This window comes from Staurois parvus, unplaced genomic scaffold, assembly GCF_062004578.1.
Source record: "Staurois parvus isolate SC_StPar_1 unplaced genomic scaffold, SC_StPar_1.0 ptg000151l, whole genome shotgun sequence".
NCBI classification, from domain to species: domain Eukaryota; kingdom Metazoa; phylum Chordata; class Amphibia; order Anura; family Ranidae; genus Staurois; species Staurois parvus.
In genome coordinates, this window is record NW_028317947.1 from 17,801,450 (window position 1) to 17,828,215 (window position 26,766).

The 26,766-nt window shown below is 43.2% G+C and overlaps 1 protein-coding gene across 5 annotated transcripts in view; it reads right to left on the reverse strand.

Moving 5' to 3' along the window:
• Window positions 1-3,074: 3,074 nt before the first annotated feature.
• GPATCH8 (G-patch domain containing 8) overlaps window positions 3,075-26,766 on the reverse strand; it is a 91,379-nt gene continuing 67,687 nt past the window's right edge. For 2 of the 5 annotated variants that reach the window (XM_089674558.1, XM_089674561.1), the window contains 5 exons: window positions 18,517-18,584; window positions 16,117-16,203; window positions 12,945-13,088; window positions 8,158-8,288; window positions 3,075-7,669 (listed from right to left, as the gene is read on the reverse strand). In XM_089674558.1, the coding sequence (XP_089530684.1) occupies window positions 4,111-7,669; window positions 8,158-8,288; window positions 12,945-13,088; window positions 16,117-16,203; window positions 18,517-18,584 (3,989 nt within the window). In that variant the 3' untranslated portion in view covers window positions 3,075-4,110. Of the gene's footprint in view, window positions 7,670-8,157; window positions 8,289-12,944; window positions 13,089-16,116; window positions 16,204-18,516; window positions 18,585-26,596; window positions 26,642-26,766 lie in introns of all 5 variants that reach the window. The other 3 variants (XM_089674563.1, XM_089674559.1, XM_089674560.1) reach the window with 3 other exon arrangements.

Sequence of the window (26,766 nt, forward strand, 5' to 3'; positions counted from 1 at the left end):
CTTACAAGGATCAGCTTTTACTTATTCATGTATGTCTTTAATTTGTTAGTGTATCCAGTGGGTAAAGTAATTATTTGATCCCCTGCAGATTTTGTAAGTTTGCCCACTTGCAAAGAAATGGTCTATCATTTTTATCATAGGTGTATTTCAAATGATAGGGACAGAATATCAACTAAAAAAATCCAGAAAAAAACACAATACAAATGCTATAAATTGAGTTCAGTTCAGTGAGTAAAGTATTTGATTCCCTACCAACCAACAATAATTTTGGGTTCCACAGACTGGCGATGTGCTCATGTGGTACGAAGATTAGTCCTCTCAATTTAAGAAGGTGCTCCTACTGACAAACTTGTTATGTGTATAAAAGACACCTGTCTACAGAATCCTTTTCTCCCATTCAAACCTCACCACCATGGGCAAGACCAAACAGCTGTCAAAGGATGTCAGGGACAAGATTGTAGACCTACACAAGGCTGGAATGGGCTACAAGACCATCAGCAAGAAGCTTGGTGAGGAGGCAAACGGAGAGATTTTTCACAAATGGAAGAAATACAAAATAACCATCAATCGGTCTGGAGTTCCATGCAAGATTTTGCATCATGGGGTAAAGATGATCATGAGAACAGCGAGGATTCAGCCCAGAACTACACGGGAGAAGCTTTTGAATGATCTCAAGGCAGTTGGGGCCACAGTCACCAAACAAACCATTGGTAACACAATACACCGGCATGGATTGAAATCCTGCAGCGCCGCAATACCCCTCCCCCCCTCCTCAAGAAGGCACATGTACAAGCCCATCTGAAGTTTGCCAATGAATGCCTAAATGATCCAGAGAAGAACTGGGAAAAAGTGCTGTGGTCAGCTAAAACCAAAATTGAGCTCTTTGGCATTATCTCAACTCGCCGTGTTTGGAGGAAGAAAAATGCTGTCTATGATCCTAAGAACACCATTTTTACAGTCAAGCACGGAGGTGGAAACATTATGCTTTGGGGCTGTTTCTCTGCTAAAGGTACAAGCCGACTTTACCGCATTAAAGAGCCAATGGGCTGGGCCATGTATTGTAAAATCTTAATGAGACCCTTCTTCCCTCAGCCAGAACACTGAAGATGGGTCTCTCAGCATGATAATGACCCAAAACATATCACTAAGGCAACAAAAAAGTGGCTCAAGAAGCACATTAGGTCATGGAGTGGCCTAGCCAGTCTCCAAACATTAATCCTAAAGAAAATTTATGGAGGGAACTTTGAGTTGCCAAGTGACAGCCAAGAAACCTTAAAGCGGAGCTCCACCCAAAAGGGGAAGTTCCGCTTTAAGCCTATCTTCTCCGCTCCCCTTTAAGGATTGGCACCTTTGGGGAGCGGGTACCCGATCCCACTGCGATTGCCTAAGGAGATCGAAAGAGGAATTGGTCCTCCCCATAGTCTTCTGGGACACGTGACAGGTCCCAGAAGACTACGGGACCATTCACAAAGCGCAGCACTTCTCGCACATGTGCAGTGGGCACCCAGCTGTGAAGCCGCAAGCTGTCACAGCCGAGTGCCCACACTGAAGATGCCAGCGCCGGGGAGAGGAGACAGCCAGTGAAACCAACGGTGGTGAGGACACCGCTGGATCGTGGGACAGGTAAGTGTATTTAAAAAGTCAGCAGCTACAGTTTGTAGCTGCTTTTATTTTATTTTTCAACTGGAACTCTGCTTTAAGGATTTAGAGAAGATCTGAAAAGAAGAATGGACCAAAATCCCTGAGATGTGTGCAAACCTGGTGATCAACTACAAATGTTTTACCTCTGTGTTTGCCAACAAGAGTTTCTCCACCAAGCACCAAGTCTCTGAACTCCATTTATAAAATTTGTATCGTGTTTTTTTCTGGATTTTTGGTTGATAAATCTGTCACTGTATCGTTTAAAGTACACCTAGGATAAAAATTATAGACCCTCAAATTTTTTTTGCAAGTGGGCAAACTTACAAAAACTGCAGGGGACCAAATCATTTCCCCACTATAAATCTGCTAGTACATCTGACTCCCCCCTCCCCAAACTGTCAATGCTACTGTTCAACGGTGCCCCTGTGCTCCTTCATCCACAGTGGGGCACTCTAATACAGGTGGTGTGTTACTGGCCAGATCACCAGGTGAAAACAGAGAAAAAAAAAGCTTAAAAAGAAAAACGAATGCAGCCACCAAATCTAAGAATTGGTAAGCTGCAATATATTATATTTTGGTCTTGGGTTTAATACCGCTTTATGCAAGAAGGGCATGCTGGGCCTCAACGCCATCTTATTCCACCTAAAACCGGAGAGGGTTCCTTGCATTAGAAACCCACCTTGCAGAGGTGATGGCTGCAAGAAGCAACACTTTGTGGGTGACAGTAGACAAACATTTTTCTAACAGGTTTAAATGGCTCTGTGTGTGAGAATTCGATTCCACAAAATCACAGGGGAAGCTATGTGGGAGACCCCGGTACAAAGGTAAGAGATAAGTTCATCTTAATAGGAATAATAAATGCACTTTGTGCAGAAATTTTTTTTATTATTTTTCATGAAAGCAGTGCATCCATGATCAGTAGTTGACAAAAAAAAAATTGCACTTTTTTGCAAATAAAAATGTGCATTTATTCTTTTTACCCAGGAACCTGTAAAGCATTGGTCCCATGATCAGCTGAACATGGGTGCAATGCCAAGCTCCTGCAGACTGTCAGTTAGCAGTCTGCCTGTGCCACCAAGAGCTCCTGTACAGGCAGGCAGTTACTGAACTCCAGGAAGATCAATAAACTAAGAGAGGGATCGCCAACGCCTTCACGGTTCATTGAGAACTGCAAGCTACCTGCTGCAGTGGAAGACAGTACTTCTTCATTCATAGATCTGTGTGAATGAATGATACGGCTGTGGGCATTTTTGGCCAATCAGAATTAGAAAGACAGTGCCAACAAAAAGCCTATATATAGTATATTCCTCCTACATGTGCCCTTTAGACTAAAAAAATAATAAAAATAAATTAAAAAAAAAAAGAGAAAAAAAAAGAAAAAAAGGTCCTTGAAACTCGTTACAGATGCACATATTTAGGAAGAAAGGAAGGAATTTAACACAAATCTTTTGTTCTTTTATTAGTCTTCGTATAATATTACATGTATTTTTCTCAAACCTGTAAGGTTTTCTCTTTTATGACTTTTTTGTACAGTTGTATCATACATAGAAACATCAAAAAAAAAAAAAAAAGGTCTGATAAAATATACATGCCACAGCAGCAGAAATAGTTTTTGTTTTTTGCAAACTAGTTAAAAACTATACTTTTGCCCTTTCAGTTTAATATACACTACAGCAAGAAGAAAATATAATACAGAGTGCAGATGCCTTTATAAATCTTCTTTTCAGACTTTTTCCATCACTGCATCCTCAACCTCATGATTTGGGTTGACATCATTGTGGAGAGGCAACTGTGTCCATTTCTGCCAGTGGCCTATTCTATACAGGAAATCACTTGGGAAATAAGTGTCAGCAGAGACCAACATTCATGTAGAATGTCCCACGCCCCCCTCCCCCATTCGCCTTTTGGATTAATGCTATAACCCATGTCAAGTGACCAGTTTTGCAATTCCTGCCGAAAGCTAAATACACAACGAAACATACATAGAACTGTTTTACCTTCCCAAAAGGTATGACCCCACTTCTGGTGGGGATGAAATTATAATCTCAAAGCCTTTGCAGACTGTGTCAATGTGCCTCTGCCCTAGATTCAGGTGTGTTCATCTCAAGACTACAAATGAACATCCCACCACTGGTGACATCCTCTCTAAGGATTTCAACGTATAAGCGGTGGTGCTGACACACACCTGGTAACTACATTGTTATAACTGGAAAGAAAAATTGTGACTTTAGAAGCTATACATAGATGAATAATCCCCCCCCCCCCAAAGTTGAAATAAAATGGAAGATATGGTAAACCTAGGACAAGGAACAGACTTAGCAGTGTAGGCCAACGTGTCTTCACCCCACCAAGCGGGCACAGAAAATCTTTGTACTGCATTCATTGCCCTTTGGAGCTTTGCCCTACAAGTTTTAATGCCCTTCTTCAGTGCCAAGATCTGGTGCAGTTGTCAAGTTCATGAGGGCCATCTCATGTCCCGTGACTAGGAGGGTGCTGAAGGTCCTGGCCCGAGAAGATGGGGTGAAGCAGAGGGTGCAGGTGCAAAGCTGTAGCTGCTGCCGCTGAGGCTGGCCGAGGAGCAAGCAGAGTCGGATAGAGGGCATGGGGTACATGATGAAGCGTGAGAGGTCCAGCAGGGTGGATGGCAGAGGCTGGGATTATATGTATGGGGTGGCTAGCCAGGAAAGCAGCTGGGTGGGCTGGGATGAGAGAATGTGTGAGGTGGGAAAGTGAGATAGGTGCTAGATGTGGTTGAGGGATGTGGTGGACTTGGGCCAGAGGCTGTGGATGGGGAGGGATGCCGATGGCTGCAGCAGCTGCTGCATGCTGAAGGATGGCATGTTGCACAGTGGTTATGGAGGCAGCAGACACTGGAGGGGGTGCTTGCTGAATATGAATAGGCTGAAGGGTAGGTGTTGCAGGCTGCAGGGCATGTGGAATTGCCCCTGCTGGGAAACTCTTGACCTGCTTGGCCAAAAGCTGTTGCTGTATATGTTGCTGGGCTGCTTGCTGTAGCTTACTGTACTTCTCCATTTCTTCAGGCGTGAAAGTGATAGGCTGGCTTTCCAGAGGAGCCAAAGAACCCTCGTCCTCTTCTTCCTCCACTCCCTCCTCTTCATCTTCACCTTCAGGAGGGGGGGCATTTGAATCCACTTCAATAGGTGGATATGTTGATGGATGAAAAAATTCACCCTCAGGTGGTGGTGGCATTATCCTTCCATGAATAGGTGGAAAAGGAAGACTACCATTGCCCAAGGGTTGTGGTACAGCGGCTTCTGCAAGCTCTGGAGGAGGTGGCTGAAAGCAGACAGTGCTTTCTGCTGGCAGATGTTCTGTAGTTGGTGCAGGTGGCTCTGGTGGTGGAGCATTGTCCACCTGTGAAGAAAGCTTAGTGTCTTTGTCCTGCTCCCCATCTACAGTAACAGAAACCTCACTTGAATCAGTCTCTGCTTTCAGCAGACCCGTGCATTTAGATCCTGCTGGTAATTTGCCTATCATAGGCAGTTGTGCAGATTTATTGCCAAGAGCAGGTGGTAACTTGGGCCCAAAATATCCCTGAGGTGGATCTTTTACTTTAGCTCCTGGCTTTGAGGTTCCATCCTCTGTGGATCCTGCTGCCTTTTCCAAACGGCGTGACTGAATTTTCTCAAGGAGTTGCTTAGCTGTTAGAGAACATCGGCCAGAGTCTTTTTCAGTGCTCTTACGTGGCTGGTTGGAGCTACTCATTCCTTTTGGTTCTGATCCTCGACTCTCCTCTCTCCGGCTTCCAGAGCGAGCAAAATGTGGAGACTGAGAACGATATATCTTAGAGCGGTTAAAGTCCCGCCTACCACCTCGACGACTATCTACACTGTCTCGCCCATGTGACCCTTTTCCAGAATGACTACGAGCGCTTGTGCTCCGGTCTCTACTATAACTGCGACTACGCTTCCAACTGTGACCTGTCATGCTGCGACTTCTCCTCTTACTCCGACTTCGGCTACTACTGCTAGACCTCCCTCTGCCTCGGCTCCTACTTCCTCTTGAGCGGCTTCTACTTCTAGAACGACTGCGACTGTAGTCAGAAGAGGAGTATTTATGCCTGGTGGAATGTCTCTTAGAAGCCACAGAATCAGAGTCTGAACCTGGTGACCGCCTTTTGGATCGCCGCCTCGACCCACTGCTGTAATCACTGTAGTCACTGTCTGAATAACTTCGATTGTGACTGTATCGACTTCTATCTGTAGAGCCACCTGAACTGGATGAGTAGGACCGTCGTCTCTTTCCAGACCTTGATCGACTTCTGGAGCGGTCACTAGTGGAATCATACTCATCACTATATCTAGAGGTGGATTTTTTCCTTCCTCCATCATCTTCACTGTCATAGTCACCACTACTGTGTCGGCTTCTGGCCTTTTTGGGTGTATTTCGGTGAGATGAGGATGATGACGGGACAGTAGCAGGAGGTGGAAGTGATAGTTTCAGTTCTGTTTTAGACTTTTTGTTTTCAGGCTCTTTGGAGGAAGCAGGAAGGTCCTGTTTTGTAGGGACGTTCCCAGTACTGTCCTCTTTATTCACAGACTTTTGAGTGCCCAACTCTTTAGTGTGGCTTTTCAAGGCAGGAGATGGACTAGGCTCAGTCTCTTCTACCTTTAACACTGTTTTGGAGGAACCCTTTGCCTTTTTGTGCTTATGTTTCTTCCTTTTCTTCGTTTTCTGCTCTGGCCCCTCATCTCCTTCTTTGTGTTTTCGTTTGCGTTTGCTGCTTTTCTTGTGCTTTTTTTTCTTTTTGTGCTTGTGAGACTTTCCTGTTGACTCTCCTTTGTTCTCTTCCTCAACGGATTCAGGTTTGAGATCACTTAGAGGTGCAGAGGAAGCCTTTGACTGGGTTCCACAAGTAAGTGCCACAGAAACGCCTTCCTTCTTTACTGCGACAATGTGGTCTTTGTTTGCCTCAGTGGGAGGTAGGCTATCTTTGCTAGTGCCAGGGTTGTCTTTCGCCTTGCCAGCCAGCTTTCCTTTGCCATCTTTGTTCCGGGAAAGCTTGAAGTCAAAGTATAAAGGGTTACAGCTGTAGGAGATTGAAGGCTCTGCTTGGGTGAATATGAGGAGCTCAGTTGGCCACTGTAGAGTTGTGCTCTCATCCTTGCTCAAAACCGGAAAAAAGGGACCAGTTGGGTGTTTTGGACGCTCTGGCTGTTCTTTTGCAGGCGTTGGGGATTTCTTGGGAGGGTCTTCATTTAAATTGGCGTTAGGCTTTTCTTTGCCTTCATCAGCCTCTTTCTTCTCTGCCTTAGGTAAACTTGGAGAAACAATGCTTTCTGCTGCCTTTCCATCACCAGCTATGGTCTTCTCCCCTTTACTTTCTGTCTGTTTTGAAGGCTTTGCTTTGCTTGGAGCAGCCATTTTCTTCTCTTCTTTTGATGGCTCGCACTCAGTCTGTGTTTGCTCTGTAGACCTCATGAAAAGTAGAAATTGAAAATTGGGTTTCACCTTGCAATGAGCAGGTGGCATGTAGTGATAATACTCTGGTTCCCCTGCTTGGGTACATCTTTCCTCCCGTTTCATCTTCTTTAGTTTTGATAAGGTGTTAGCGAGAGAGCAACCATTATCTCCCTGATCTTCCTCTTCCTCCACTTTGATTTCACTCTCTTTGCTGCACTCTGCTTCCACTGGACTTTTTACTGTACATATGATATCAGCAGAGGCTTTATCCTCTTCCTTTTCTTCCTCTGTTACTCCCACTTCCTCACCATGGTCCTTGAAGACAGCTGCCGATGACTCCAGCTTCAATGGAGTTTTCTTGGCAAAGGAGAAAGAGAAGCCCACCTTCTGGAGTAGGGAGGAACTAGCTGGGCTTTTGAAAGCAAAGGTAACTGCTGGAGCTGTTGGCTGGGTTGGGGCAGAGATTGTCTGGAGTGTTTTTTCTTCTTGAATGTGTTTTGGGCTATCTTGGCCAGCTGAACCTGGCATATCTTCATCTTCTGTGCCTTCTTCATCCACGGCAACTGTGGTGGCTTTGAACATAGGGCCACTGCCTGGAGCACTACTTGAAAAAAAAGAAATAAAATTACCAATTCATAGAAAACACAAAGCTGGTTAGAATACTGCATAGAAAATTAGACATACTGGACCTACAAAATGATTTTATTTCCAACTTGTATTAAAAAAAAACAAAACACACGAAACAAAAAAAAACACACGACAGGTAGAATCTAAAAGCCATAAAAAAAAAAACCACAGAAATCACCTCAGCCTGTGTACAACAATAGCATCCCAAAGATAAAACTATTTTCTATGGACACTATATGTACTGTGCAGACAAGTCACCTCAGTTAGCATTGTTCACCTAAATAGGTCAGGGATGTCTACACAGCACTGAAAAACACTGGTGCACAGACAGATCTCAAGCTGAGCTTGGTATTCTTGAGTTCTTTTTTAAATATTAAAAAGGTAAGTCCTGACATTTAACATGCACACAGCATATCACTGAGCAACCCAAGAAAATGACCATTACTCTCGTTTTAAAGATTTCACCTTTCGGATTGTTTCCTCTGCTCAGCCAGCTCAAGCAGCCGTCGTAATGCCTTCTCCTGTTTACGCTCATCCTTCCGTGACCGTGAAGAAACATTGCGGGCGAACTCTCGCTGCTTGAGATCCTTCAGCCTCTGCAATGTGGACAAAAACCTTTGTCAGCTGAGCATATCTCCTCTGTACATGCCGCATACAGCCTGCCCATACAAAGCAAACTTCCACGTTCAAGAAGTACACCTGGACATGCATGCACAAACAAATGCTGATGCAAAGAAGCATCGGCGTTTATGAGAGTAGGTCTGCATATAGCTTATTCACTCGTATTGCAGGCTGTATATGGCACATGCTGCTTCCCAGGCACGGGAAAGCATCAGCAAATTTACACTAGGCATTAAAGATGCCTATAACTGTCCATGTGTACGGACCTGAATTGTAATTGAAAGTGTTGCTGTTGAAATACTAAGATACCCACAAGATTCAGCACTCACCAGAAACCTCAGACCCGCATTTCTGAAAATCTACAAATGCTTGCTGTTACAGCCTCCCCATCATCGGTCCTCCAGGTATTCGCCAGCAACAGCCACTGTCCTGTTTTTTGTTCTCCTAGCTCTTTGGTCACTTCCAAGATGAGGTAACTTCTTTGAATCGCCTTTAATAAAAAACAATTACAAAACACCAGCTCTAATCTGTTTAGCCAGCACAGTGCCTTTGATGTAGCCAATCAGCAGAACACATCAGGCATGCTAGAGCTAACATTTGTAATAGTTTTGTTTTAAATAAACCAAAGTTACAATATTTTGTTTTTTTGCTTTGAAATCTATGACTCTGTAAGAAGTTCCTGCAAAATATACTGGAGGCAGCTATCCCTGAGGGGGATGAGGAGGTGGAATGTCCCAGGAAAACTGAATCTGTTATCCCGTATGACTGTGCTGGTGCGCTCCAGAGTGACCAAAAAGCTAGGAGGAAAAACCAAACTGCTATTGCGACAAGCGACTATCTGAAGAATCGATGGAGAAGCTGTAACACAAGCATTTACAGACCTTCGGACATGTTGGTCTGATGTTTCCCATGAGCACAGAATCTGCTGGGAATACTGTAGGTTTGTAATTAGGAAAGCATGGCACAAACTGCTTAGTTTGCAGTTTTTAAATGCTGCAAAGTTTACCAAAAGTGAATGTGTCACAACAGGAATTTGTTTTATCTTTAAAGTTAATTCACCGATTATCATCCCACGGTTTTAAGCCGCTAAACCATAAGATGACAGAAAGATACAAGTTGCAAAAAAACAAGAAAATTAAATAACAAAAAACCCCCCCCAAAACAAAAAAAAAAAAAAAATGGCTGCTCTCTAGCTCTATGACATGCTCTCTTTAAGGCATGAAAAGGTACTTCCTACAAGACAATTTTTCATGCGGAGGAAAATCTTAAAAACGTCTTGCGAAATACACTGCTCAAAAAAAATGAAAGGAACACTTTGAAAACACATCAGATCTCAATAGGGACAAATCTGCTGGATCTCTATACTGATATGGACTGGATGATGTGTTAGGAACATAAGGATGCCCCCATCGTTTGAAGGAAATGAAAATGATCAACCTACAGAGGACTGAATTCAAAAACACCCTGAAAATCAAAGTGAAAAAATAATGCAGCAAGCTAGTCCATTTTGCTGAAATTTCATTGCAGCAACTCAAAATGGTACTCAGTAGTCTGTATGGCCCCCACGTGCTTGTATGCATGCCTGACAACAACGGGGCATGCTCCTAATGAGATGATGGATGGTGTCCTGGGGGATTTCCTCCCAGATCTGGACCAGGGCATCACTGAGCTCCTGGACAGTCTGAGGTGCAACATGGTGGCGTCAGATGGACTGAAACATGATATCCCAGAGGTGTTCTATTGGATTTAGGTCAGGCGAGCGTGGGGGCCATTCAATGGTATCAATTCCTTCATCCTCCAGGAACTGCCTGCATACTCTCGTCACATGAGGCCGGGCATTATCATGCACCAGGAGGAACCCAGGACCCACTGCACCAGTGTAGGGTCTGACAATGGGTCTAAGAATTTCTTCCCAATAAAAAATGGCAGTCAGGGTGCCATTGTCTAGCCTGTAGAGGTCTATGCGTCCCTCCATGAATACGCCTCCTCAGACCATCATTGACCCACCACCAAAACAGTCATGCTGAATGATGTTACAGGCAGCAGAACGTTCTCCGTGGCTTCTCCAGACCCTTTCATGTCTGTCACATGTGCTCAGGGTGAACCTGCTCTCATTTGTGAAAAAGCACAGGGCACCAGTGGGGGACCTGCCAATTCTGTCTGGTGTTCAATGGCAAATGCCAATTGAGCTCTATAGTGCTGGGCAGTGAGCACAGTGCCCACTAGAGGATGTCGGGCCCTCAGGTCTCCCTCATGAAGTCTGTTTCTTATTGTTTGGTCAGAGACATTCACACCAGTGGCCTGCTGGAGGTCATTTTGTAGGGCTCTGGCAGTGCTCATCCTGTTCCTCCTTGCACAAAGGAGCATATACCGGTCCTGCTGATGGGTTAAGGACCTTCTACAGCCCTGCGCAGCTCTCCTAGAGTAACTGCCTGACTCCTGAAATCTCCTCCATGCTCTTGAGACTGTGCTGGGAGACACAGCAAACCTTATGGCAATGGCACGTATTGATGTTCCATCCTGGAGGAGTTGGACTGCCTGTGCAACCTCTGTAGGGTCCAGGTATCGCCTCATGCTACCAGTAGTGCCACTGACCCTAGCCAAATGCAAAACTAGTGAAAAGGAGTTAGAAAAGATGAGTAAGGAAAACAATGTCAGTGGCCTACACCTGTAAAAACCATTCCTGTTTTGGGGGTCGACTCACTGTTGCCCATCTAGTGCACCTGTTGTTAATTTCATTAACACCAAAGCAGCTGAAACGGATTAACAACCCCCTCTGCTACTTCACTGACCAGATCAATATCCCAGGAGTTTCACTGACTTGATGCTAAAATCTGATTAAAAAGTGTTCCGTTAATTTTTTGGAGCAGTGTATTTCTGAGTAATTCATCTGCATCAGATTCATGATAGCATGCTGCACTATGACAAAAGCCTTACAAGGAACTTTAAAAACTAGATCCAGATGCTATGTGGCAATTCAATAGGAATTTTTTTCCATACATGGTTACACAATTTTATTACTTCACCAATTATAATGGCCTAACATCCTCACTCTGAAGTGGTTATTTTTCTGAACAGCATTATACGTATTAGTCTCTGTGCTGGCTGCAAATTTTCTGAGTACAAGATCAATTCATTAAAAAACAAAATTAAACATTAACAGCAAGACACACCAGATATTTGGCAGCATTGAATTGGTAGGGTGGAAAATGCTGTATATACCGAAACATGAGCACACAATTAAAAGGTATGTCATTCTTTTATTTAAAAAGTTCAATTCAAAAGCCCATACCAAAACATGCTATTACTAAGAGTCTTTTCTCTGCGCCCCCCTAATGTGGAATTCACTTTTGTGCCTCACCTCTGATACTTTACTCCATCATTCTATTGCCAAAAGGGTGCTCTGACTAGGCAGAGAATCAGGGTGGGTGGGCTTCAGGCATTAGGCTCTCCCATGTCAAATAATTTTCATTTTTGATAACAAAAGTGAAACCAGGACCAGAGCAGCACACAGAGAAGAGAATAACACACTATTTACATACTGGAACTGTTGATTGTCCCAAATGTCATCACAAATAGTAACACATCTGCTTGTACAATTTCTCATTTTACGCTGTTTGAATTTGCCCAGGTTTAGAAAACCTGTACTGTAATCTGCAGGTTGCCCCCGCTCACCACCTTCTGAAAATGCTGACACAGCAAGGATGGTCCAAGTAATTCTCTCAGTACAGATCCCCTACAAAGAAACCAGCCAACATTTGCAGTTTGAAAGGAGTGGGGTAGGGTTCAATCCCCCAGCATGTGTCGTCCACATTTCTCAGGGACTCTGGTTTAACTGCAGCAACTTTAATATACGCAATTGGAGCTGGAATTACCACAGCTGCTGGCACCAGACTTGCCCTCCAATAGATCCTCGTTAAAGGATTTAAATTGTACTCAATTCCAATTACAGGGCCTCGAAAGATGGCCTCTCATCATGGCTGGGACGGGCTCAGCTTTGCATTTAAAGTAAACTTTATGCAAATTTTCCATACATCCAGTTATAAAAATGCAATAGAGGCTGAAGGAGAGCTGTACTGCATCACCTCTGAGGGACTAACAACAGAAATATATGGAGAATGGATTTTATTAAATGGCATAGGTAGTTTCTTTCACAACAGACATGGAGGGGGGCTGCCTCTGCAGGCTCTGTTTAGCTGCCTGGCTTCAACATATTCTGAGCCACTGATGCAAAACAGGAATGCAACAAATAATAGTTAAATAAATGTGTTTGAAGTCAATGGCTCACCCCTTGAGGGTTAGGGACTGATGTGAATGTACAATACATATGTAAAGCGCTGTGTAAATTGACGGCACTATATAAAAACCTGTAATAAATAAATGGCTCAAAAGAATTTAAAGACCATGCATCAGCAAAACACTCAGGAAATTAGCAGTTTCTGAAGGTGGTCAGCAATTGCAGCCTGCACATTTCTTTCATGGTGACCTGCTTTGCCCTATCGAAGCTCTGCTGGGTGGGGGGGGGGGTAGCTATCTCTCCAAAAGCAAAGACCCAGCAAAAAGATCAAACCTTGCCCCAATCTACCCAAAAGGGAAAGCCCATTTTGAGTAGAGTTCTGCCTTCACTTTACCTGTTTGTGTGCGTGGTCATAGGAATTGATGTGGTTGTCAAACTCCTGGTGCTTCTGATACTGCTTGTCACATAACTCGCAGTAGAAGTTCGCACGTAGCTCCTCCAGGGCTTTCGCTATGGCTTTCTCCTTGTCCACAAAATCCTGCACAGATCACAGGACATCCATGTTTAGGTGTTAGTCTGACAAGCTATGATGGGACTCCTAGTTCCATGACAGGAGACCCAGAATTGTTCACTGATAATATACAGCGATTTAGATTTTCAGTTCCACAGTCTGGCCATTAGATGTCAGGGTAAACCAGTGATTATTACTTTGACACCTCTGGATGTCCCACACTTCCAGTATCTACATGGAAAGCCAAAAGATATGACAAAGGCAGCTACAGATCATTAGCCAGACAGCCATAAAGCACAAGACTTGGAAAAATGTTCTCAAGCCCACGCACAGAGCTAGCAACGCTGAACTTGAGAAAAAGATTGTACAAGGCGCCAATTACAACACGCCCTTTAAATCTGGATAGGTGGCAGTGCATTGCGGGCTAGTTTTTGCTCAGACGGCATTCAGCTTAGTGCCCTATAGGGGGCTCAGCAACAGCTGCATGGCGATAATGAGAATAGGAAACGGCTCTGAAAAATACAAAAGGTAGATAGCTAATGGTTCTGCAACTCCTATGGGATCACTGGATGGGCTTCATTCGTGCAATTATAGTAAGTGCTTAGAAACAATACAGAAAGCCTTGAGAAGCCATCGACTTTAACCTCCTGCAAGACTGTCACGACTGAATGTTTACTTAGCATGTGAACAAGTCCTGGCCCCATATACAATCAAATTCAGAGTGGCTTGCAGGCCATTGAGCCCCTCCCATCCAACACGTTAATGCATTTCCTTGCTTTTAAAAATTAAAGCAAAAGCATATACAGCTCCCCCCCCCTCCCCTTTATCATTTTCAGATGCTCATGCTGCTCTGGGAATGGGAGATGGAACCACCAAAGGGCTGGAGTGAGGCAAATTGACTTTGCAGAGGTTGTTCCACATTACTGGCAGAGTGTGATACTACCTTGCTTTCAAAAAGTAATATGGTCTAAAAAAGCAATTTCATTTTGAGTGGAGCAGGGCAGGGTTTCACACTGGTAGAGATTTCCCCCCACCCCCAGAACAGCAGAGAAGAGCTAGATCCAGCCTGTTCCATTCCCACAATTGTAGAGGGAAAAAAAACAAAAAAAAAAAAAAACTCTGCCTCGACCTGTGACAAGTGACCTAGGAATCATTACCATTTTGGAAACTGACCACTGGCCCATTCCGCCCAAAACAAGTGACACTGAGCTACCTTGCAACTGTAGTTAAATCCACTTTAGTGGTCAACAGTATAGCCACTGGAGGGAATTTAAACTAAAAAACTACAACGTAGCTCAATGTTCCTTGTTTTTAGAAAGTTACTTTATACAGGGAGCATACTGCATCAGAATCAAAGTCCTCACTGGGAAATAAAGGGTTAATAGTAACCCCTCTAATGCTGCTGAAACCTGTTGCCTTCAGGAGTACCTCTGACTGTTTACTTTCATGCATTTGATACAAGAAGGTAAAAAAAGTCTATATCCAGCCCAACCCACCCCTTACACTTACCTGAGCCTCATCACTATCCAGCGCTCTGAATGAAGGTATCGGCTCTCTGCTCTGTCCCTCCTGACTGGGAAAATCCAAAGGCCAATGGCTCCCGCTGCGGTCAATCAAATTCTGTGATGAGGAAGCAGGGCTCAGGAGCGAGCCTGCGCAGAAATCTGCTATGGGGGCACTAGATGAAGAGGTAGAGCCAGGTACGCCACAGGGGACTCAAGAAGAGAAGAAACAGGGTTGCCCTGTGCAAAACTATTGCACAGAGCAGGTAATGATATTTTTTTTTTAAATAAAAAAAAACAGAAGTTTAATCTTTAGAAACACTTTAAACTTGACCGCAGAGTTAAAGTGCCATCTCCAGGAGAACTTTAGGCACAACAAAAGCGCCACCTAGGAACAGACCGTGCTGGTGGTCAAACCTCCCTATCCGTCATAAGAAGCCCAGTTACTTACAAAGCAGTAGAAACCCCCCCCCCCAAAAAAAAAAATAGAAAGAAAATAATGAGAAAAGACAGGAGTGGTGTCCTTCAATGAACACAGTTAAAGGAATTTTGCAGGGAGTACAATAAAAAAAAAAAATCCCATTTTCGTTTCATTCATGGAAAGCAAACAGCCTAGTACTTTATTCTTGAGACCCTGCATGGAGGGTTGAGGGGTATTTAGTGAAAAAAAAATAGTTGAAAAAAGAAACAGAAAAAACAAAATCCCCAGAAATTAATAAATCTGTAAAATTTTGCGGCCAAAACATGCATCCAAGGATGCAGCGATAGACCTTGTAAAACTTGGTGAAGGTGTGGACAGATTACCGGTTAGGTGCCCTAAAGACCTGAGACGTGGTTGCCCAACAATGAAAAGCCTGGGACACGGTAGTCTCCAGTGGAATGGACTGCAACAGGAAAAGGATTATCCTGACCTTTAAAGTTGTAGGCCTGAGCAGTGGTCCAAATCACTCTCGAAAAAGTAGCTGACGAAGATACATGGGTCCCAAGAAACCACAAATGGTCTGTTTTACGAAAGAGGTTGTGGCTGTAAACCCGCACCAGTAAGTGTTGGTTATGAACAAAGAGAAGGCAGGACAAGGTCCTCACTGAGATGAAAGCAGACACCACCTCAAATAGGGGGCTTTACAGGACAAGGCCACCAGCTCCAAAACCTTACAAGCAGATGTAGTACCTTGAATAAGAGCCCCAGAACCTTGACACTAAGCAAAAAAAAAAAAAAAAAATCTGGGCATAAGGGGGTTTAGTCATCAACAGGGGCTGTTCCTAGATTCTGTTTTTGTGCCAATGTCCTATCCATACTGTAAAGTGTCAACTCCACGAGAAGGAAGTTCACCGATAAATGCAGCAGTTTTCCCAAAACTTTAGATGGTGCATAGGTGACATTTTCCATGCCTTCCTCTATAATGGTGTTTTAGAGTGCCACCTTTGCCAAAACCTCGGGAACTTGCATAGTGGGGTAATGCAGTTGGACAGGTATAATCTTACGTTTAACAGCTCATGAAGACACATTGATGGGCAAAAGTAGGTCTTAGTATTGCGAAAAGACGAATAACCTTGTATTTCTGTCTCAGCTCCTCTGTATCTTCCTTTTCCACCTCCAATACACGTCTTCGCTCTGTGGCATCCTCTGCATAATCCAGCTGGTAAGAGCAGACAGGGGAAAAAAAAAAGTTACAAAAAATAAAAAAGTATTTCTTTTAAAGTGGATCGGTCAGCAAAAACAGGCAGACAACAGTTTTGTAACTAAATATACAAATGCAGAATGTTAAACTATAAGCAGCAACTATACACAAAGGCATTTCTTAAACTCAAAGAGCTTCCAAGAGAGATGGAGATCACCAATCTGCCGATTCACCCAGCTTGTGTGTTAGTTACCAGTAGCCACCCGTTGGAGGAATCTTGTTTTGTGGCGCATCCAACAGAAAAGGACCATATGTATTACCAGTATTAATACAGCGCCGACAATTTACACAGCGCTTCACATGCTGTGCATTTACATGCACAAAAACCGAGCTCCTAGTTTTCCCTTCAGCCCGCGCCTCCCCCCGACCTCTCCATCACGACCAAGAATGCCACCATCAGCCCCACCCTGCAAGCCAGAGTACTAGGTGTCATTCTAGACTCCAATCTGTCTTTCCAGCCCCAGATCCAATTGCTGAGAAGTTGCAGACTCCACCTCCGCAACATCTCCAAAATATGCACGGTCCTAATTCCTGAAACTACAAAGCAACTCATTCACTCCCTCATTATATCACGACTTGACTACTGTAACCCCCTCCTCGCTGGCCTACCCCAACACAGGCTATCCCCGCTTCAGTCTATCCTGAATTCTGCGGCCAGACTCATCCACCTTACCAACCGCTCCGTATCCGCCACCCCCGTCTGTTAATCCCTCCACTGGCTTCCAATTGCCCAACGCATAAAATTCAAAATATTAACATTGACATAGAAAGCTGTTCATAACACTGCCCTAAACTATATCACCGACTTGATATCCATCTACCACCCAAAACACACTCTCTGCTCCTCACAAGACTTCCTACTCTCCAGTCCCCTGGTCTCCTCCTCCCATGCCCATCTCCAGGACTTCTCCAGGGCTTCCCCCATCCTCTGAAACTCACTACCCCAATCCATCAGACTGTCACCTTCCCTACTCACCTTTAGGCGCACCCTGAAAACCCATCTCTTCAGAGAAGCCTACCCCGCCCTCACCGAATTGTTGATCTCCTGCACTCTTCCCACCACTCCATCCCCCACAGCTATTTCCTCCTGTACCAATCTGCCCTCACTCCTAGATTGTAAGCTCCAAGGAGCAGGGCCCTCGAACCCCTCGTGTATTGTATTGTATTGTTACTGTCTCATGTACGGTCTCCCATTATAATGTACAGCGCTGAGCAAACCGTTGGCGCTATATAAATACTGTACAATAAATAATAATTTACATTAATCCCCATCAAGGAGCTTACAATCTACAGTCCCTATAGAACATTCATAAATACAAATACTAGGGCCAATTTGGAAAGAAGCCAATTGAGATACCAGCATGCCTTGGAGTGTGGGAGGACCCCCATGAAAGCATAGGCAGAACATGCAAAACTTCATGCAGATCGTGCCCTGACCAGGATTATCTGAATGGCAAGACTGCCAACCTCAGTTACGGGAGGAAGGTCCTATTATATATATAAAAAAAATACTAAAAGCAGTTTTTCAGCTTTTATCTATATGGTCCGCTTACTGGAAACGCAAGACATGTCTATGGAGGCAGACACCACGGACCTGCCTCTTAAAGATAATGGTTACTTGGTGCTCTGCATGAACACCAGTCCAAAGACGAGATTTGGCAAAGTATCCATAGAAGGATATCTAATTGCAACACTGATGTGGCTTAAGCTGCAGAATCTAAGTGAGGTTTCTGCGTTAAAGTGATATTAAAAGACACTTTTAGTATTTGTATTAACAACAACCATGTTATACTTACTTGTTCTGTGCAAGTAAGTGGTTTTGCACCGATTATCCTCTTTCCAGGTCCCCTGCCAGCGCTCCTGGCCTCTCCCTCCTGCCTAGTGACCCCAGAGCAAGCAGCTTGCTACGGGGGGACCCAAGCAGGCTCGCTCCTGAGTCCATTTACACACACAGAGATACAGCTTAGCCCACCCCATCTCTCCTCATTGGCTCCCTGGCTGTGATTGACAGAAGTGGGAGCCAATGGCTCCTGCGGCTGTCTCAGCTGAGGGGGGAGATTCCCCAGATAGCTAAGGCACTCATGCACATCGGGGCTCAGGTAAGTATTGGGGGGGGGGGGGGGGGAGGGCTGCTGAACACAGAAGGTTTTTTACCTTCCTGCATAAAATGTATGAAGGAAAAAAACCTCCTGCGTTTACAACCACTTTAAGCACCTCTGTGCATAAAACATTGACAATTTATCAATTTGCATACATAGCACATTCACTCACCTCCATTTCCATGCGGCCCATTCCCATGACATCATATTTAACAACAATCGGGATAGGATCAGTTCTGCCTGCAGAAGAAACAGACAAGGAAGCAGGTGAGCAAGGGATGAGTGGGACAGACTGAGGTGGTTACACAATGGGTTTTGGGTGGTTAGAAAAATCTTGCCTTGGAGTGCAGAGACCAGAAAGCTACAGTGGACCAAACAAGAGTCATTCTCACAGCTTACCGAACTATCAAACTTGAAGGCCTGCAGTCCAAGCTGCGGACCAATGTTCCCTATGAACTAGGAAGACAAACCAGTGGAATAAGAAAAATTAAAAAAAAGCCCAACCCAAACAATGATGGCTAGGGTAACTAGGCCTTGTGTATGGAAGGGTCCAGAATTCTGTGTTGTCTTTCATCTCCCTGCCTGCAGCAGGAATATGAAAGGTTGACTGGGTGCTGTGGAACCAAACTGACTTTTTTTTACACTTCCGTATATAAGGCCTAGCAAGCCAAATATACCCACTACCAAAAAGAATCTGTGGCCGAATCTCACCCATGTAACCTGCTCACCAACTGTTCTGTAAGCTGTGAAAAAGACTAGATGCAAATAAAGAATTGACTCAACTAAATCAAACTAGCAGCAGATTGAATTTTATATCGTTTTATTGCTTCGAGGAGTATCCGAAATCCACTCACAACCAGCCAAAAGCAAGGAAGGGAAGGGGGGAGGGGAGATAAAATAAAGAGCAGCAGACAGGCAATTCACTACCGCAGCTGATCTCAGACTGGTGCAGATTCCAGTTTAGATTACATCACAATGGGATGTAAGTCCAGGACACAGGGAAGGGAGGGGGACTTACCTGCTTGTGTCACTCACCTTGAGTAAAAAGACAAAATGTTAATATGTACTTGCCCAGCTACCTGAACATTATGTGGCACACACCTGGAAATTATACCATTGGGCCAGGACTGTTAACGTAATTACTAAAGCGCCAGCTCTACTTAGTGGCCTGAAGTGTTGGCCAAAAGGCCCTAATCATTACCTTGCTTGTATGAAAGCTCTGGTGCAGTCACAACTGGAATTTAGGGATTGCCTATAGTATTTATTTTTTTATTTTAAAGGACTGGTCCAAATCTTCATAACCACCAAAATCTATGTACGTGAAATAAGAAGTGGAACTGCTCCAATCTCTCAATGTGGAATGCCATCGGGAATTTCTTTTAATTTGTTCTTGATACAGTTGGGGTAATTGTACACTCTACAAAATATCTGCTTCTGTGGGTGACCACAGCAAACCCAAGGTGGCCAAGTAAAACCAATACTTGTGAAGTCAATGTTTTCCTTCTCCTGTGTCACACATCTGGGACACAGCAGAAAAGAGAAGATCTCAAAACAAAGGGATATCCCCTTCCAAATGGCACTAGAACAAGGTTCCCCACTGGAACATTTGCCCTCAACAACTTTCTGTATTGGAGACAATGGTCACCAAGACCAACGCTAGCCATACAGGTCTTGACATTTGTCAGATTCTTGCTAAATGGTTTAGCAGTGAATGGGGGGGGGGGGGGGGGGGTTTCAAGTGATTTCTCTTGTTCAGCCCATGAGGCAGAACAAGAAAAATCTAGTCATGCATGGCTAGCTTAAAAGTGGTTGGATATGAAGTCAGCAATATAAAAAATAAATAATAATTTAAAAAAAAAATGAAATGACGGTACTGAATGTCCCACTGACAAGGGGGTTCAGAGAAACAGAGAAGCAGCTTAGAATTTTTAAACTGGATGATAGAGTTTACCATTGACAGACGACCTATAGGCCACCCTGCTATAGAGGACTACATAAAAAAATGCATAACCCCTACTTTTACAGATATCAAACATTTCGTAAAAGAGCTGATGGGTACGAACATTTAACTTAATTTGTGCAAGCCAACCCTTCATATTTTAGAGGCTCCAGATAAACAGCTAACAGAATCAATCATGGAAGAGCCAGGAGCCAAGGGAATGCTGTTGACTACTGTACATCGTAGTTAATATTAGGGGAGAACTTTGACCTGCTTTAAGAAATCGCTTAGCTGAAGAACAAGAAATAAAATTACAGATAGGTTACTGTAATAATTACCAGGCAAGAAAATTCCAGCCATGAGAATACATTCTCCTAATTCAATCTGACAAACAGTTGTTAAACATATGCAGGAGTTATCTGTGCATGAGCAAAACAAAGGATCGGTTATAATATTCTGGGACACAAAGTAATACATCCCAACTAAATGTCAATAGGCTAGTGTCACCCTTGCCTGGTTTATAGTCAGAATTTTGGATTTCACTTTCCTTTCAATGCACTCAGAAGTCTGAAGAGGATCAATACTAACTGAACTCTTCAATGAGCGCCCAGGATCCTTGTAAGAATCCGATCAGCTGTTGCCCTGCCTACATCAAAAAAATGAACTAAGGAAGGAGGGGTCAATTAGAATCGGATCATGAACACCACACGGAATACTTGGTGAAATGTTTATTTTTGCCGGGAAAATGGTCATGTGAACTGCACCAGGGGGGGAGAAACTGTTTACTGAAACCTATCCTGCATCATAGATCAGAGAGGGACAAATTCATAAGGAACTCAGGAGCCAGTAGGTTCACCTAAAGGAGTTCGATAGACCAAGTACATTAACGTAGGCTGACAAACATCAACAAAATGCCATCAGTGAAAAGGGAGCACACTACAGGAAACAAAGCCAACCTATGCAGGTGTCAAAGAGCTATAATTGGTGCTAAAGAGAAAAGACACATTCCTCCTGTCAATGCCAACTCTTCGGCATGGGAGGCGGTTTTGCCTAAATAGTAACATTAAAATTGATCTATACTATAAAATTCTCCCTGACAATTCTGCTCTCTAAAAGCAATTGCCTTGAAACCCGAACTTTTGTAGCAGAAATCAATCCTCTGGGGGCCTCCAGCTGTTGGTTGCACTCCCAAAACTGTTCTCAACTATTGGGGGATGATTGCAGTTTCTCTGCTAGTGACTGAACTTCAGACCCCTAATCCCTTACTACTGAGCTAGCGTTTGGGCATCTGATCAGCCAACCAGGTACTCTAGTGCAGTTCTTTCTGAAGGCCAAGTATCTTAGGGCTTCTCTCACTTGATTGTCAGTATGGGTGGTGGGGTAACATACTGCAGTAGCACCCCATCATCGTAGTATTGTTGACCTAGGGATAGTGCAATATACTTTGGGTGACTTTTAAAATAGGATTGTATGACCATACTTGACACTGCACAGAGATAAGACCCTTGATATGAACAGAGTGTTTTGGCATCAACAGGAAAGGTTCCATAACCAATTCCAAGTCATGGGTGGTCCCAACACACCCCCATGAACATTGACATTTATAATGAGTAGAACTTCCATTACCATACAGACCTGCTTCAAGCAGTCAGAGCCCCAGCTTTCATTGGCTGCAGCAAGATGTGATCCAACCCACAGATATTCATTTTAATTTTTAGGTACATTAACTACTTGGCTCCTGGGGTTTGTCCAGCCCTGCCATAAAGAATCCAGGTTTCAAGTGAAAATAAAAAATGATCTGATGCCACATATTCGGAAGGGCAAGGGGTGTCAGACAGCATTATAAAAAGATGTTGTTAGGAACTAAGTAGTGCTGAGGCTTTATGTAAACAATCTAGGATGGTGAACACATTGTAATACTTTGCAGGCAGCCCCATAAAATGGGGTCAGTATGGCCATCATGCAAGTCTATGGCCAATGATCAGTGTATGGCATTATATACAAGACTGATACACAAGAACGTTAGGGTGTAAGGTTCATTCTTTCAAAACCCAATGGTATAATATGGAAAGCAGCGGCCACAGCAAAAGGGAAAGGACTAAAGAGTACATGGAATCCTGAAGAAGTTGGTAAGGCCATTCTGTATTTAAAGGATTTTTACTAGGACCAATTTAAATTCATTTCTATACTATAAATGCTGAATATTAGAGGAGTATAGGCTGAGTGTTTATCTTTATTAGATTTGTGGATAACCCAAAATATTCCATCATCATATTAAACTCAAAGGATGTTTTCACACTGAAAAGACATGCCCCTTCCCAACAGGCCCCCTATACTTAAAATAAAGCTCCCCAGCCCCCTCTCCCATACAATTGTTGATCCCATCAAGAGCTGCGATGGAATTTCAGCTTCTGGTAAAACCTTGTTTTATAGCACAACCAGTAAGATGCAATGGTGACCTATAGAAATGATCAACAACTCCAACCCTCCAGTACCAGCAATAAGTCAAGTTTGTGTAGATCGATCCCCTCATGTTTTGCATTGTATTGGTATTGTTCTGTCACATGTTCTGTCCCCCTTTGTAATGTACAGCGCTGAGTGAACCATTGGCGCTTTATAAATACTGTATAAAAATAATATTATATGTAACTATCAGGTCATATGGACTGCCCTTTCTGACCTGGGGACACCCGGAACATACAATAGTGTATGAAGTCCAAGAGAGTGTGGGCACATACAACAAAATAAATTTTGAAGATTAAACTGTTGCCCACACTTAACAGCATCAACTGTAAGCACATAAAAATGGTCTTGTCCATAGAATCAACAATGTAGTATATACCGGTGTACATTTAACAACTGGAAGAGTAGTCCATCTTGTGAGATCCAAATAGAGTACTTGTGATTTAAATTCTCAAGGCTGGAAGGAAAAGCTAGGCCAGCCACTCTACCAATTTACCAAATCCTTATTTAAATTTAAGGAAATTATGTAGGTTTTAAGGACCAATCTTAATGCTCCTTTTAATTTGTATCCAGTCAAATTTAAATTTGTATTGCAAGATTTAGACTCCACGCTGCTTTGTAATGGCTGTACTAGGCCACTGTAGAGCTGCTACGATTTGAGGATACATAAATATGCAAAGTACAGACCATTAAAAAGGAATCAGGGAATCCAATGCCGTCAATAACGTCAAGATATGGGGCATGAAAGACTGCACCACTCAATGTTCAATTTTAAATACAAATACTAGGTATAATAGTTTCCCCTCTGTGCACCAAAAAAAAAATGCTGCACAATCTGGCTGTATTAGTTCGGCTTTCATTTGTTAATCAAGTCAAGTAAATCTGCTACCCTTTCTCCAGACCAAAAATGCTGCTGTCCAAAAGGTGCCCCTATTGCTCCTCCATCCAGAGGTGAGACACTCTAAGACACTAAGTGTGTTACTGGCTCGTTCACCAGGTGAAATTAAAATGGGAAGAAAGTGAAAAAAAAAAGAAAGCCAATGCAGCCATCAGATTTAGGGATTGGCAAGTTGCAATATATTACATTTTCATTCTTGGGTTTAATACTGCTTTAAAAAGGTGAGGTCAGACTCCATTATCCCTGGTCTTGCCGTGTTACTAAACTAAGCCATCTCCAAAGAAGCCAAGACAAGGCCAACAAGAACATTTGTAGATGAAACGGACAAGCGTATGCACAACACAACGCCTAAGGGTTGAAGGCCACAACCTTTTAAAATAAATTGCATTATTTTGGCATGACACTGACACTTAATGGGCTCATCTAAATCCACATCCCTGGAAAAAACACAGGAGAACATTAGAAGTTTTGCACCATGATCTCAAGTTAATGTTACTCTGGACTGAAAGAGAAGCAAGCATATCAGATACAGGAGTTCGACAAAAAAAAAAATGGAATCACTACATGATTTGCAGCTATGAAAGTCACATGTTTTGCATTAGTAATGTAACATTCTTTTGCTTCCGCTGTGTGATGAGACACCTAGCTAACAGGTGGGAAGCCATTCACTGCGTGCGCTGCTAGTAATAGGGAACCGAAAGAGACAAAAAGGACTTGCAGAATTGTGACCCAGAATAAAAAAAAAACAACTGCTGCAAAAGTGACTGCATATCTCAGTCTTCATAGGACTGAGATTGAGCTCTGCAGTCACTTTTGCAGCAGTTTTGTTTTTTCTGGGTCACAGTCCTGCACAATGTCCTTTTGTCTCTTTCAGTCAGTCGACCATGTCTACTGCGCTTATGCTTATCAGGCAACGTTTTCCCAGAAACTGTATATGCCGTCATATCCTTTGATACTGTACCTCGCGACACGGCAAATAAACTGGTAACCTCAGTCACAGAGGCACTAGCTAAGCGGGCACCAACAATTTGCCCTTTATGAAGCTCAATAAGCTCTGGCACGACTCCATATTACTAGCAGCGCACATAGTTATTGAAAAAAAAAAAATAGGCTTCCCACCTGTTAGCTAGGTGTCTCATCACACAGCAGAAGCAAAAAAAAAAGTCTTATCACTTCCATTTTGAACTCGAAACATGTCATCACTTTCACACCTGCAAATCATGTAGTGTTTAAATGTTTTTGTCCAACCCCAGCTGTTCACTAGCACTCAGGGTTCACAATGCCTTCATCCGATTTGCTCTGCAGAAGGAACCTTGTTTAGGCAGCATCCAGGGTCAGTATCTACTTACTGACCTGAGATGCTGCTCAGAAATGACAACCTTCTAAATCTTGGTGCCCATGCAGTACTCGGCTGATGATCTCACCTCAGTGTAAAATGGTAGAGGAGGAGTGTTGGACCACTTTGTGTTTGTGATGGCAAATTTGTAGAAATTGATTGGTAGCCAGCTCTACGGTCTTAGGGACCCATAAAAGTGGTCCCCATAGGACCATGAAAGACTGAAGAATTAAAATTTTAACTTCCCCTGTAAAAGTCAGGAATACATTTTATTTCAGTTCAACAAGGTGAGTGAATGTGTTTTAGGGGATGCAAAGGTCCCCCGTCATTAGCGATATAGAAACAGAGAATTGGGAACTGGACTAAGCTGTGTGACCATTAACATAAGTGGTTCGTAAGGACTGATGTGACGTTTATTTCAGCTATAGTTCAGTGGCTTGTGCTTAATGCCAGGTTTCAGTGTTCCAAATATACCACAGCACAAGGGTAGGCGGTTTTAGAACCAAATCATTGAAAGTTTTGTTTGTAACCCAACATGCTCATCTAATATTTGCACATATCATGCAACAGTCAAGTAGTTAACCGTAAACCACAAAAAAAAAATAAATAAAAGGGAGCCAGCATTCGCTGGGATGAAGGTTATCAAAACTATATAACTCTAATGTCAGAATATTGCAGAACATGGAACTGCAGGTATAATGGGAAAATCTGGTGCCACAGGTGGACAAGGATAGAAGACAACTGATCCTACTAAGGAAGCTTCCTTTTGCAATATTTTACAAATGGAAGTATTGGTTATCCTCTAACAACCAGAAGAGGAAGCAAATATGTGAAATCTATGTGAACCAATACTCCCCTAATATTACAGAACCAAATCAAAATAATTTGCTGCTTAATGCAACTGCATGGGTCTGCATCTGAAAAATTGTCTGTTGCCTATAGCAACCAGATTCTCCATTTACTGCATGCTGTCAGTGCAGACTAGAAATCAAAAGCTGAATGATTGCTATGGGCAGCAAACAATCTTAGTTTTGGCAGACGCTGATATAAAAGAGTACCAAGTTCATTTTTCACCTGTCTTTAGCCAACAAAAACCTACTTTCCTGCTTAAGTCCTTTCCCTCTTAGTAGCCACAACCTGCAACCTATCATTACCCACTTATTGCAAATGCTAGTAATTCAATTTTGTGGAACAAAAGAAAAAAAAAAAACTAAAAATTTTAATCAATATTCACATTGGAACAAGGTTAAATTTTCTGCAGATTGGATGCCTTTTTTTTAAAATTTCCCTGAGGCCTCTGATATTTAGAAAACTGTAGGGGAAGTAGAAGAAGATCACAGATATAGGGAGGACAGGCTGCAATTGGTTTATTTTCTATGAAATTAAAAATATAACAAAAATAAACAAAAACAAAAAATAAACACACACCCCTTTCAACATGTCCCTTTGTAATGGACAAGGATCAGACACGTGTGCATGGAGAGACAGAGGAAGAAAGGACGATCCAAGCAATATATATATATGAATGCTACGACAGAACAGAAAGAGAGGAAGCCTAACATTGGTGCACTGATGACAAAAAAAGGTAGTCAGTCTGAACAGAAAGTTTCAATTACCACGGCTAAGTTTACCATCACCACAACATGTCCAGGGGTATTATGCTGTAAAAAAGAAACACTTTTGGTTAGGCAGCGATCACGAGGTGAGAGAGGGTGGGAGGTGGCTTAGCAGGAGGAAGAAGCTTCTTCAGGGTGAGGAAGGGCAGGGGAGAGAGGTGATCTCCAGA